Source organism: Neltuma alba, unplaced genomic scaffold (genome assembly GCF_004799145.2).
Source record: "Neltuma alba isolate B1F8T4 unplaced genomic scaffold, ASM479914v2 tig00006019_pilon, whole genome shotgun sequence".
In the NCBI taxonomy this organism is placed as follows: Eukaryota; Viridiplantae; Streptophyta; class Magnoliopsida; order Fabales; family Fabaceae; genus Neltuma; species Neltuma alba.
In genome coordinates, this window is record NW_021634320.1 from 236,624 (window position 1) to 250,132 (window position 13,509).

General features: G+C 33.4%; 3 protein-coding genes across 5 annotated transcripts; 1 reads left to right on the plus strand and 2 right to left on the minus strand.

Moving 5' to 3' along the window:
• Window positions 1–1,126: 1,126 nt before the first annotated feature.
• On the plus strand, window positions 1,127–4,066 carry LOC114749365 (uncharacterized). 3 transcript variants are annotated; one of them, XM_028937874.1, is made up of 4 exons: window positions 1,127–1,989; window positions 2,969–3,024; window positions 3,112–3,304; window positions 3,651–4,066. In XM_028937874.1, exons 1-4 carry the CDS (start codon window positions 1,357–1,359, stop codon window positions 3,981–3,983), a joined length of 1,215 nt encoding a protein of 404 aa, XP_028793707.1. In that variant the 5' UTR covers window positions 1,127–1,356; the 3' UTR covers window positions 3,984–4,066. The 3 variants fall into 3 exon arrangements, with proteins under 3 accessions (XP_028793707.1, XP_028793708.1, XP_028793709.1); XM_028937875.1 differs by having other exon boundaries at window positions 3,654–4,066; XM_028937876.1 differs by having other exon boundaries at window positions 3,115–3,304.
• Window positions 4,067–4,234: 168 nt separating this feature from the next.
• Window positions 4,235–6,616, minus strand: LOC114749372 (acyl-CoA-binding protein-like). The gene is made up of 4 exons (XM_028937886.1): window positions 6,471–6,616; window positions 5,577–5,694; window positions 5,101–5,163; window positions 4,235–4,418 (listed from the first exon to the last, which is right to left on the minus strand). Exons 1-4 carry the CDS (start codon window positions 6,480–6,482, stop codon window positions 4,339–4,341), a joined length of 273 nt encoding a protein of 90 aa, XP_028793719.1. The 5' UTR covers window positions 6,483–6,616; the 3' UTR covers window positions 4,235–4,338.
• Window positions 6,617–7,517: 901 nt separating this feature from the next.
• LOC114749370 (60S ribosomal protein L13-1) lies at window positions 7,518–10,026 on the minus strand. The gene is made up of 5 exons (XM_028937885.1): window positions 9,949–10,026; window positions 8,882–9,000; window positions 8,615–8,748; window positions 8,119–8,277; window positions 7,518–7,989 (listed from the first exon to the last, which is right to left on the minus strand). Exons 2-5 carry the CDS (start codon window positions 8,988–8,990, stop codon window positions 7,768–7,770), a joined length of 624 nt encoding a protein of 207 aa, XP_028793718.1. The 5' UTR covers window positions 8,991–9,000; window positions 9,949–10,026; the 3' UTR covers window positions 7,518–7,767.
• Window positions 10,027–13,509: the final 3,483 nt, after the last annotated feature.

Here is a 13,509-nt window from a genome sequence, read left to right on the forward strand (position 1 = left end):
CAACGAGCTGGGGCTGGTTAAGACTTCTAGATTTCGTGTTAATTATTGTTTTTATATATTATATTTTTGAGACAATCACAAATAAAAACCATAAAATATAAAAAATTATAAATAAAGACTCATTATAAGGTTTTAACAATAAATAGCATAGGCTCTGGTTAAAAAAACAATAAATAGGATAGGTTTTGACAACAACTTTATGAATAACTTTATCTGTAATTTTTTAAATTCTATAGTTTTTATTTACGATTTTTCCTATATTTTTTATGTTTTGTGATTAAAAAATGTTATGAATAAACTATTACTTCTATTTTGTAACCAAACAAAAAACCAATATCTTAAAATATTATTATCTTTGTTTTGCCAATAAAAAAATATTATTATCTAAACCAATACAATTTATAATAATTTTACAAAATTTTGTGGAGACCTAGTTATCACTAATTCAGTTTACTACCTTATTACCGTTACTTAAGGAAATAATACTACCCCAGTCTTAATTACAAAATCTTGTTTATAAATTATAAATAAGATCTTATAATTAGGACTAGAAGTAGTAATTCTATAGTCTCTACACAATAAATTGAGGATATTTGTAATTTGAAAATGTAAGCAAAATATTAACACTACAATCATAAACTTGTTGGCGCAAAAAATACTATCATTATCAATGCCAGAGAGTTTTTTGTTTTATTGTTTGAACATTCAATCTAAATTTGTCTTTAAAAATTTAAAATTATAATAATTTTTTCTTCTACTATTAAAAATATTAACATTTAATGTCATGATTTTAATGGTCTTAATATTTTAACGACTGGTAACAGTATTATTATAATTTAAACTTTCAAAACAAATTTATATGAGAAAAACCTGCGGTGACACTTCTTAGTAAAAGCTTTTGAAATAAATTTCCTACTTAACCCAATTTTTATTCTTTAAAAACACGCGTTTTGATATACCAAATGCGATGCAAAGGCTGCAGCATTAAAGAATTTATTTCATTATTAATTTTAAATGGCTAATGTTTGCGGATGCTGCAAAAAGTAGTTATCATTCCTATATAACAGCACCACCAGTGTGAACAGTCATATTCCAGGGTCCTCTCCTTCCTCTGCAACTCTTTCTTACAAAGCACCCAGAACGCCTCTAATGGCCTGACCACCGCATTTAAAGCCCGCCCACGCTCTACTCACATCACGCGCTTGCGCGCATAGAGTTCATGCACTGTCAGGATCCACTCACAACTTCACACTCCCAACACAAGAGGCCTTCACCGCCACCAAGCACCGACTATGGCTCTGTTAACGGTCCATCCCGTATAAGTCCTTGCTTTTCTGTCAAAATTTGGTTTGGGAGATGACCCCTGAATTTACAATGGCAGAACAAGAGGAAGAAGAAGATAATGAGACAAAGAATCTTGTGTCTTCATATATTGGAATTGGCTTCTCACTGTTTCTGGCCTTTCTTCCGAAGAATTTACTCCCTCTCTTTCACAAACTTGGGTCTCAGCTTAAGGAGCTCTCTGCGAAGCTCTTCCAAGCGGAAGAGCAGTTGAAGCAAATGAAGTCGAGAAGGCAAGAAGACTCCAAGGCCAACGCGAGGGTCGTCGAGATTTTCGCCAGCCACCGCAACACGTGGCAGGTTGAGGAGAAGCGATTGCTTCACCAGATTGATACATTTACAGAGGAAATCGCGCATTTGAGAGCTAGGGTTGCAGAATTCGAGAAATACAAGGTCGAATGGAAGACCAGGATCGGGGATTTGCAGAGGGATGTGAGACAGAAGGAGAAAATGCTTAACTTGATATCAAGAAGGGAACAAGAAGAGGATGAGGATTCAGGTGCGTGCGAGAGCAGGGACTATGGTGGAGGCGCAGAGAAAGTGGAGGTTATTTATGAACAGAATCAGAAATATCAGAGGCAAGAGACAAACTTTGAGTTTGTAGCCTCTGCTTCAAAGTACTCGGCAGAAAGAGACGCCCTTTGGCAGGTTCTTGCTCATTCACTTCTCTTCCATGTGCATATCATCTTGTATAAAATTCATAGTTCAATCAAACAAATATAAGAGAATTAGAAAACTGAAGTAACTATTATATGTTTTCTTTTTTGCATGAATTGTGGAGGATCTGATATAGGTGATAAAATATTTGTCTTGGGTTCGTTTCTGTTTCCTGACCACTTAATCAAACTTCAAGCTTGTTAGGAAGATGCTTGTATTTGTGATTTCAAAATCACGGAAGTAAAACTGGAACTTCGCCTGAGATGGGAAAAAGAAACTGGCATGCATGATGAATTTGGGGTACAAGATGGCCTCGTGCCGGAAGGGACTTAGTCAATTTCATAATGGACTCGTGCTGTCACATGTTGTCTGTCTTTTTCTGCTTTTTTTCTTACTGCAATTTGTCCTGTATGAGCTGATATGTCGCTATGCACGTTTGCCCTGTTTCTAGTTTCTCTCGACGCAAAACATGGTTTAGTGGACCTGCCTTATCTAATTCTGACATTTTGAGATAGCATTCGCCAGGTTTCGTTATTACTGTCTATGTGGTGTAATTATTGTTAAAGCCACTAAATTGTATATTAATAAGCATGTCTTAAAATCTAATATAATCGTCCTCTTTAGTTGTACTGGTATCTTATCACCATGGGTCTTTAATACGTCAAGCCCACTCAATTTTCTATTCTTCACTACAAATTTTTCCTATCCAGTACTGTTATTACTGTTCCGCTTGTTTACTCTGCCCAGATTCTTCCAAAAGCATGTTGTGAAAGAAATTAAGTGCTTCATATGTCACATATGGTCATGCCCTAGAACCCTGTTGGTTGGTTCTGAGGATGTCTTCTATTACCAGGAATATTCAACATTGCAGGTTTAGGTTCAGATCATCTTTAATTTGGAAACTTACTCCTAAAATGGGAATCTTCCTGGTAAAAGTTAATTGAGGCTAAAGTTAGTTCACTTTTTGTAGGGTGTACCGTACGAATCCCCTGAATCAACATATGATATGACGCATGGCGTTGCGAGGTAATTAATTATCTAGATGCTGATAACATAGGAAGCGTTTGTGTTAACTTGCATCTAGCTGAAGGTAAATTTTGTTCTTTTGCCCAGAAGGGAACCTCCTTGGAAGGTTGATGGTGGTTCAGCTGGAGTTTACTCTAAACTCAAATTACTAGAGAGGGGACTATTGAATCTGGAAAAGACTGGTAAAAGTGATCTTTCAAAAGTGCCATCCTTGATAAGGAAACAGGCAATGAGATATCGAGCTCTTGCAGAAAAAATTGACGAATTATGCGGAAGAATAGTAAGTAACCTCCTGCTTTATTGCTTCCATGGTTTTTGTAGCTCTCTTGTGAATAATCCATCATACGAAATATACCCAATGATTGGTTACAATATATTGGCTGGTACTAGTATTAGACTTATGCCATAAATACGAGGAAGTGAGGAGAGGAAAAGCATAGAGATGACCGTTATCTATTACTTTCAGTCTAAATTTTATCTTTAATGTCACTTCATGACTATCTGAGTGCAGCTCGCTTACGTTAATCTTTTGTTCAAAGTCCTTTGCAAGTTTAATTCTTTTATTAGGTTTCACTTTATAGTTCATATTTTGAGCTTAGCAGGATTTTTTTTTTTTTTTTCCCCAGCAGCAGGCAAGCAATCCTTGTGAAACTGCACTGAGTTCAGAATTTCAAACGCAAAAACAAACGGAGTTTTTACTTGAGGCATTCCGGCTGCAACAGCAGGCATCCGAAACAGGGCAAAATCTGATGGCTCTGCAAACTGAAACTGGGAAGAGTTATGACACAGTGGCCGCAAGAAGGGCCATGGATTCAAGTAGGAACAACATGAAAGAGATCCAGAGGAATTTGGAGATATGGCTGGCCAGAATTATTGGAGATCTTGAAGGGATTCTGGCAAGGGATGGTGCTGCTGGTGTAAGAGAGTATTACGTTTCTAGATATCCTTTTATTCAATAGAATCCCAAAGTATTATGGCTATAAAGGATTTAATGTCCATGGTGGAGTAATGCTTTCTCTTTCCCCACTGTATCCTTCTATTACTCTCAATTATGAAGCCTCACAAATCAGAAATCACACTACTGAAGCTATTTCCACGGTGGTCCTCCCTTGAGTTCAATTATTAACGGTGATGTATGCATGCATAAAATAACTAATTCCACTCTTTTTTAAGATAATTTATGATTCAGTGCAAACAAATTAGACATTAATGATAGTATGAGAATAAACATTACTAACTGTTTGTTTTCAATATCCTGAGAATTTTGTAGCATAAGAATGAGCAAAAACAAAACGAAGAAAGATGAAAATGTTTTCAGATAGCAATGCCTGCTTCTTCCATGAGCTGTTTCACCTTTGTAATGTAGTCACTCATTGCTTCTTCCTCTGATTTCCCTGCCATAATCAGATTTTATTTCTCATTATATGTCATAAACTACATGGATCCTATATTTTACACAAAATTTATTGAAAGAAGAAGAAGAATAATTGTACGACTTATAACTCAAGAGCCATGAAACTTATATATTTTCATATAGTTTTTGCCAACTATATATTTTCATAATTTATATCATATGTAATTAATATTATCATAATATTGATACTCTTTCGGTTCTTAATATAGGATATAGTTATTGAGTTGATTTTATAAGACATGTTTCTTATATTTATTAATTTTTTCTAAATTATCCCTTATGGATCTCACTCAATCATAATCAAGTAAAAGAAGGAGAGAGAATATTGAGGAAGATGATTATAATATTTTAGGAAAAACATGTCATATTTTTTTTATAATTAACTAACTTACCTAGCTTTCTTAATCTAGTCAAATTAGTTTAATAGATTTTATATTAAGCATCGAAGGAGTATTGATTACCACAAAACACAGTGAATCAAGTGTTTTTTCTCCTTTTTACCTCGAGGCTTGAATTTATCAGTTTCAAGAACAGATAGATATGAAACATGTGAGACCTCACTAAAATTTTTTTCCCTTTGGAAAGATTTTAATGGTTTTTAATAAATTGATGCAAATAAGCACTCCTGCGTCCCGAGAATTACCAAAGCGATTGGATTTTACCTTCAACAGCCTTCCAAGCATCCCACTTGGCTCTATCCTTCATGTTGAGCATTCCTGGGCGGCCTGAAAATCATACACAAGAAGAGAAAATTTCAGTAACTTAGATAGAGGAAATAACTAAAAATAAATACTTTAGTTCTTAATATAAAACCTAATTAACTAATTTGAATAGAGTAAATATGTTAGTTAAATTAGCTAATAATACTCCCCAATTAACTAAAATTGATAAACATATAAAATAGATTTTACATATAGAACTAACATTAACTAAACCGAAGGAGTATGATGAGAAAATATAGGCTTTGTATCGCATGTCATTATACCAACAAGATCTTAGCCAAATACTGAAAGATTTTTCCAAGTGACAAAAACTGAATTGTCACAGATAAATTCTGAATTTTTTTAAAACAGAATTCTGCAGCCATATAAGAGAGAATTGAAGAGCTAAAGGAAATGAGGAAACAAGAGAAACTCACTGGTGTTGACAGGTCCAGCAGTGGCTCTCTTGTACAGTCCATAGAGAATGAGTTTGTTCTCATTCGATGTACTTTCTGGCAAAATCTTGGCTTTCTCTGCGTACTTCTCAAATTCCTCCTTCATTTTTCATTAAGACACAACCCTTCAATCTCATTTCCATCTCAAATATATAACTTTATAAACATTGTTTATCTAGATCTTTGGTGTTATAAACCTGATCTTGATATGAAAATTAACTGTGAGGTCAACTCCAGTACAGATTTAATACCAAAAAGACAAACTTTATGAAAGGACAATAATAATAGTGCAAGTATTTTAGTGACTTAAAAAAAAAATACAATATGTGAGTCAAATCAAAAGTTTACTCCCCTATTCCTTAATTTTAAATCTTTTGTATAACCAAGATCAGGGAAGCCCGGAACTATAAAGAATTTCCCTTCATCAATAAGTCTTTCTTTTTGGAGCTTTATATCTCAGCATTCAACAAAACAATTTCACTAAAAATCATCATATAAACTATTAATTTGAACCCTGTATCCTATAGTTTTCAGATCCTAAAACCCCATTTTGTTCTCTGGAATGTATTATCCCAAGCTCGGCTTGTTCATTTCCAACCTTATCTTATCAAAGATATTTTTGCTGTTTATTTTGAGCATTGTAAATGTGTTATATGCTTATTCGACCTACATTTTAAAACAGTACTGTCCCATTTAACATAGTAAATTACGTGAACACATCAATATCACGAAATTAATCTGAAAACCTAGGAAACAGACAACCGGATCTGACATCATTAGCTTGTGGTAACATAAATTGGAGAAGATTAGATTGATAGAAAGTGGACATGAGATTGATTATGTAACTTCGCAAGAAAACATGGAATCAATGTTTACCTTCAAACCCATTATGGTTTTCTGAGATTGATCCGCACACAGATCTGCTTCTGGCTTCTTCTACACAACAACACTAAGCGCTACGTCCGGAGCCGCCTGGGTGTTGATTTAGCAACTATTTGGTTCCTCCCCTTAAACAAGAGCGATTTATTTATTTGTTTGTTTGCTTTTAATTAATTTGGCTTAATAAATTTTAATTAATTATAAAAGTCTCTTGCAGCCATCTTAATTATAAAAGTTGCTTAAATTTGAGTGAGATTGATTAATGTCTTAAGAGCCCATTGAATGTTTCAATGTAGCATACGTACATAGCTCCTAGATTCGGATTCTCGGAAATATGTAAACGTGCATGTAAATAAGCGCGTGTGCCCATGCATGATTTTGATTATTTTATATTTACACTTAAATTTTATTTTCTGAAAAAAAACATTATATCAGTCAATATCAAGATTAATATAAAACAGAAAAACTACATAAAACTGCATTTTTCAAAAAGCACTCTTTCGAAAAATGTATGCCCCATGTTATACAGCCACGCATCTCGCCTGTGTTTACAATTTTTTTCTTTTTCGCCAACTCTTTTTACTTGGTTTTAAGGGGACGATGAGAACAAGTTACGGATACATGCTTTTTCGCTTTTGGCGATAATTTGGCCTAGTAATTAGTAAATGGCCTAAGTTGTTCGCAAGAACCGATGCAGCAGCAATGGCGAGGACCATGCTCAGGCAAGTTGAGCATCAGACGAGGGCAACACTAAGAGTAAGATGCTTTATATAGACGGAACGGGCGTAAATTTGGGATCCCGCTGTAGCTCTCGTAAACGTCGGAAGAATCCTGATTTCTGAAACTTTAACGGCACAACTTTCCTCTCTCAACTTTTATTTTAAGTTTAAATATAAATTTTTAATTCACTTTATTTTTTATATTTACTTATTTTTTTTAACACAGATCTGTAAATTATAATTCTAACAAATACACTTAATTAATAAAAATATTCTAAAAAATATAATATCTAATTAATATAAATAACTCATTTAACTAGTTTTTTTAAACAATTAAGTGAAATATTGAAAATTGGAAGGTTTTCAAGGTAAGCAATTGAAATTTATGGTCCAAACTGACCCCAAAATATTCATGCAAGCCACTGTGCTAACGCAGCTAGAATAACGATCCGGAAAATAACTTGTAAAAGGGTACAGATCCTGAACAAAATTTGCTCTTAAGACTACTGAAACTCGAACAAAAATATCAAGGATTAACGATTACACGGGGAATATTAGGTAGCTTCACCAGCACTTCACTTCTTTTCTTCCTTCTCTGCCTCAGCAGCCCTCTTCAGCCTGGCACCAATGTGTCTCTTGTTCGTGCGCTCAACACGAAGCTTTTCATAAGCCTTGAATGCCTTCATATCATCGGTAACCTTAACAAGCTCCACTGAGGGCTTCTCCCTCACAATTGGCAGGAACGGACCCTGGACTTGTGTTGCATTTGCCAGTTCCTCGGGTGATGAATCACCAGCCTGAAAAGTGGGAAGGTCCAAAAAACATGTCAAGCAGGGAACTCTATTTGCCTTCTAACAAGGGCATGTGTACGAGAAATGAATGTTATGATGGTTATGTATATAACAGCTAATTATATTGTGTATTACCTTGACCTTGCGTGCACGTCTTGGGAACACAACGAGCTTGGCCTTGTATGTTTTCAGCCTCTGGACATTAGCTTGAAGACTTTCCAAAGAACGGTTCCTGCGGCGGTGATCAACAGAAATGCCAATGGTTGGAGCAAGCTTCTTGGGAATACCAGCAGCCTACAGTAGAAAAAGCACATATCCATCAATAACAAGCATCTATTGTCAACAAAACTACATTATCAGAGAACCGGCATGCAGCCAACAACTGAGTTGTTGCTTTCAGCATAGCATGAGCAGGAAAAGCATACGTAAACAGAAATAACTGATAGCGGTCTCTCCTGATTACATCAATATGAAAATTCTCAACCAAAACTAGTGCAAATCTAAGGTAATTATTAGCAACTAAAACTTATATGAATATCATGCTCACTACATTTTTATAAGCTATCTGACCTGTCCTAATCAACAATAAAGCAAAACAAAGACAGCGGGGGTCAAAGAAACAAGGCAATACCTTCAGTTCTTCAAGTGAAAACCCTCGGCCAGCTCTGACCTTCATGTTGTATTTCAAAGTTTGGCCGTGAACAATAGGTCTAAGAGGCCCAGCTGTAGGCCTAGGGAAAATCTTAACAGCTTTCTTTTGGCGAGCTGATCATTGCACCAAGCACATGACCAAATAGGGGGAAAATGAGTTGCAACAGAAAGTGACTTTCAAATTAATATTAATGTTATAGGCTTAAAATTAATTATACTAAGAATGAATAGGCTAAATAGCCGTTACCCAACCGTCTTCTTGTCTTCCGTGCAGGTTGATTGAACCATGTCTTCACATAATTCTGCCAATGCTTCCGGAAGTGGCTACTAGGGATAACATTATTGTGCTTAACCATGGCTTACCTACTAAAACAACCACAAAAATTAAGAAAATAGGGTCAGCATACAATACAATAAAGCAGGTAGATCACTCATGAACTCCAAATAACTTTCTTATGTTATCTTTAAGAAAGGTATATGATGCCAGAATGATGCTGGAAGAAATGGTGAATTGGTTTTGGTTAATTGTGGCAGTGAAAACCGCGGGGAAACTAAATAAACTTATGTATTAATCTAACTCCACTATCACCATCCTTCAGCATCATACAACATACTGGACACATATCAGCATCATAATATAATTCAAGCTAGTTAGGGATAAGTTCTGTTAAATAAAATTATCTTGTCATTGAGATAAGGATATAAACTGATGTTTTCCAAGACCACACTGATTAAAGCCTTTGTAAGACCGAGGATAACCATGAAATGGACAGTTATCTATGACCGAAGTTATGTGTTATATGTCATTATCTGTAAATAACCACAGTTTTCCCTTCCAAAACAATTGTCTGCAATTCACATATAGCAGCTAACCAACCCTAAGCCCAAAAAAAAAAAAAACACTCATACATCCAACGAAAAAAGGGCCATAAAAATCCTCGAACATCAGTAGTTGTAACTCGAACTCATACGAAAATGTCATCTATTCCCCTCGACAGCTGGGAACACAAAGAATGGAGTGATAAATCTTCTGCCTCCACATTCTCAATGCCAGAACAAGAACTTATCGATTTGTTTGGTAATTCTCAAACATGTTTTCCAACATAAACACGAAACTTAACGTTTGAATGAAAAGTGAAATCTCACGACCCTAAATAACAGCTACAACATTCCAGAAAGTACTAAATGGCTTGAAGCGAAATCATGCCATGATCTCACATAACATTTAAGAAATCAGTGGAAACATCGAAGGCTGAAGCTAATAGAGGTGCTAGTTGAAAATCGAGAAGCACAAAGGCTGAAAGTTGGAACTACCTGGGGCTTCTTCTCCACGAGCGGCCGCAACAAGGAGAAACGAGGGATGAAAATGAGACCGCTAGGTTTTTAAATAAAACGCCCCAAATCCTGGATTGGACGGCTGTGATCTTATTAGGGTTTATTCATTGTCCTTAATGGGCCTCCTTTTGGGCCGAACCTGGGCTTGAGTAAGGCCTTTTTTTTGTACTAGTAATGATAATTTTTTACTAATACCGAATAGGGCGTTAGAGTTTTGCCACTAGCCAGCCTATACGAAATTCAATTCACTTGATAGATGATAGATATAAATTGGGCTTTTCAGTTAGGCAATCATAAAAGCAGCACATTTGGTAGAACCCAAAGAGTTTGGGTCTCTAACCCAGAAAAAAAACAATAGGACTGTTTGTCTCGGGTAAACAAATACTACCCCCAGTTTTTAATATAAAAACTCGTTTGATTTTTATTTTGATCTTAAATATAAAATCCTAATTCACTTTATTTTTAATATTTATTTATTTTTTTCAAAGATAATCCTTCTAACAATAGTAGTTCTAGCTAATACACTTAATTAGTAAGGATATTTTAAGAAAAACAATACTTATTTATAACAAATAACTAACTTTATTTCTTTTCTTAATCTCCTTAATTAGTCAACTAACTCTTATAATTAGGACCGGAGGTAGTATTGTAAAATTTTACAAAGACAATTTTGTTTTCCAAAACAATAAGTGATTCTTTTATGAAAGAAAAAGTGCAAACAAACAATACCTTTAGATTACTATGGGCTAATGAAGAAATATTCCTTTAGTCCTTTTTGTGTAAAAAAGAACAAATAATTAAAACAGTAGTTGGGTCTTAAATATAATGCAGATTTATTTTTTTTAAAAAGGATATTAAATGTTTTACACGTTACTATTTAATATTTATTAATGTCATTAATTTTATTATTCCCTGAAAGAATTGGAGGCATGGTATGAATAACAAATAAATGCATCAAATAATGGTCTAATAATTCTTGCATTTAGGGGGGAGAAAAATCTCCAAAAAAAAATAATTTAAACATTTCAAAACCTCAAATGAGTCTTATTTTTTACATTTTAATAGCAATTAAATACACTAAAAAAATAAATAATAACGTATTTTTTGTATGAAATTTTGTTTTAGAATTTTGAAATTTATGTAGTATTAGTCCTATTTATTTCTGATGAAAGTATCTACGTTTGAGTTCGGGTCAGGGTAGAAATAAGTGGTTCACCAGTCTCTTCCACCAACTTCGAATCCGAATTAGGTTTTATTATCATGTAAATAAGCACGCGTTTTAATTAATCAAAGATGCATTATGTGCTTGTGATCCATATGAGATCCCCCACCCACTGACATCAGATGGAGACACACATGCAGCGTCCCAGCCTTTGAAACTGGAAGACAGCGCATGCATTAGCGTCTGGGCCAGTGAAGAGTTGATTAAAAAAAAAAAAAACTAATATCACCTACAAAGAATTACAATCAAATTTCACATAATTATCAAAAAATCCTAATAACAACCTCGACAACATATAATAACAAGTTTTATAATGAGAATGACAACTTCTGATATTTATTTTTCAATTGTTTTCCTTACTTGGGATCTCATTGTAATTCTTCATATCACCTATAAGGTTTTTAATATAAAAATAGTTGATTAATTTAAGTACATTAAAAAAATTAGTTACGTTAGTTATTTGTAATAAATAGACATTGTTTTTTTAAAATATCTTTACTAGTCAAGTATACTAGTTAAAATTATCATTATTACAAAAAATATCTTAAAAATAAATAAATATAAGAGATAAAGTAGATTAGAGTTTTATATTTAAAATCAAAATAAAAATCAAATGAGTTTTTATATTAAGAATTAGAAATAATAAAAAGATTAATTTTTTATCGTGAATTATTTTTTAACAAGCAAGAAAAAGAAATAGTTGAATTTCGTTGTTCACTGGATCAGCTTTTATAGATGTCTGATCGTTCATTATTTTTAAGTACGAAAAGATGAAAAAGGGGGCATGATTGAGGGTCATGGGGGCTACTAGTGCTAACCCAATCTGGGGTATCCAGGTCCCTTTCGCACTCTTCATTCTCAATCACATAAAGAGCCTGTTTTACTTTTCCTGAAACAATAGATCGCCAAAATCCAGCTGTTCAATACAACAAAATTCACAACAAACAGTGCTATTTATAAATTATACACAGCAATAACATATTTTCTCTCGAGCTTGCATAGTGTGAAAAATAAACACATTTGAGTTAAAAATGGAAGTAGATATTTTTGCGGGGAACGGGAATGCTGTCTTTGATTGCAAGATATTAGAGATCTATTGTCCAAGGTAAATGGGAGAATTGTTGTGAAAGTCTAAGTAAAAATCATAATTACTAAAAAAATCTCAGTAATAATAGTGTATCCTATAATAATAAGTTTTATAATACTCTTCCGGTCCTTAATATAAGACACATTTAACTAATTTTATTAGATTAAGAAAGTTAGGTAAGTTAGTTAATTATAAGAAATATGACATGTTTTTCCTAAAACACCATAATCATTTTCCATAATACCTCTTCTCCCTCTTCTACTTGATTATGGTTGAGGGAGTATCTGTAAGGGTAATTTAGAGAGAGTTGATAAATATGAGAAATGGGTCTTATATTTAGAACTAAAACCAACTTAAAAATTGGGTCTTATATTAAGGACCAGGAATAATAAATAACAACTGTTCACTTGGCATTAGAACTTACTGATTTTTTTTCCTAACATCTCATTATAAACTTATTAGCGAAGAAAAAAACTTGTTTTCAATCTGACTTTTTAAAAAAAATGAGATTGGATAAAAGTTAGACTGAGTAATGTGATTTGTACTTGGATTGAGTTTTATAAAAATCAGTTTATGAAGTAAAAAAGTTATTTGGATTATGATTGAATAAGTAAGTTTAGTTTGTAGAATGACCAAAATATGTATGACTTTTATTAAATAATAAAAATAATTTAAAATATAAATTTACAAAATATAATAATTTTATATTTATTTAATAAAATATATTTACATTAGAAATCATAGTAATGTGAAAATTTTTTAATCAAATAATATTACATAAGAGAATATTAAAAACAAATAACTAAAATTGATTGAGAAGCAAAAAGAATATATAGAGAAAGAAGCATAGGAACAACATAAATATAAAGATAAAAATATCTTTTAATTCTAAAAAGTTATTTTTACATAAGTCATAACTAAATTTTAAATGTTTTTACAATCATATTTAAAAAAAATAGCTTTTGATTCATAAGTCAAATTGATTAAAAATGTGATAAATAATTTTTAAATTTGTAAATTAACTTGTGACTCGTCTAAACTGTTGTTTTCCCCCTCAAAACGCCTTATCAAGCAGGCTGCATACTGTCGTGGAAGTCCGAAAAGAACCGTACCCGAGCATGAGTTAGCGAGCCAACACCTCTTCTTGCTCGTTTTATTGCCAGGGACTCGGAGGTGGCTCGGCATGCAACTTCAGAGTTGGATATATAGTGGTATTTTTGATCGGGAAAAT

Excerpts from the sequence above, each read along its gene's own strand:
- LOC114749365 (XM_028937874.1), top strand. The coding sequence starts at position 1,357 with ATGACCCCTGAATTTACAATGGCAGAACAAGAGGAAGAAGAAGATAAT. Across the intron at positions 1,990-2,968 it reads AAAGAGACGCCCTTTGGCAG|GGTGTACCGTACGAATCCCC; the intron begins GTTCTTGCTCAT and ends CACTTTTTGTAG. Across the intron at positions 3,305-3,650 it reads ACGAATTATGCGGAAGAATA|CAGCAGGCAAGCAATCCTTG; the intron begins GTAAGTAACCTC and ends TTTTTTCCCCAG.
- LOC114749372 (XM_028937886.1), bottom strand. Across the intron at positions 5,164-5,576 it reads TGCTGGACCTGTCAACACCA|GCCGCCCAGGAATGCTCAAC; the intron begins GTGAGTTTCTCT and ends TATGATTTTCAG. Across the intron at positions 4,419-5,100 it reads TGCTTGGAAGGCTGTTGAAG|GGAAATCAGAGGAAGAAGCA; the intron begins GTAAAATCCAAT and ends TGATTATGGCAG.
- LOC114749370 (XM_028937885.1), bottom strand. The coding sequence starts at position 8,990 with ATGGTTAAGCACAATAATGTTATCCCTAGTAGCCACTTCCGGAAGCAT. Across the intron at positions 8,749-8,881 it reads GAAGACAAGAAGACGGTTGG|CTCGCCAAAAGAAAGCTGTT; the intron begins GTAACGGCTATT and ends TGCAATGATCAG. Across the intron at positions 8,278-8,614 it reads TTTCACTTGAAGAACTGAAG|GCTGCTGGTATTCCCAAGAA; the intron begins GTATTGCCTTGT and ends TTTCTACTGTAG.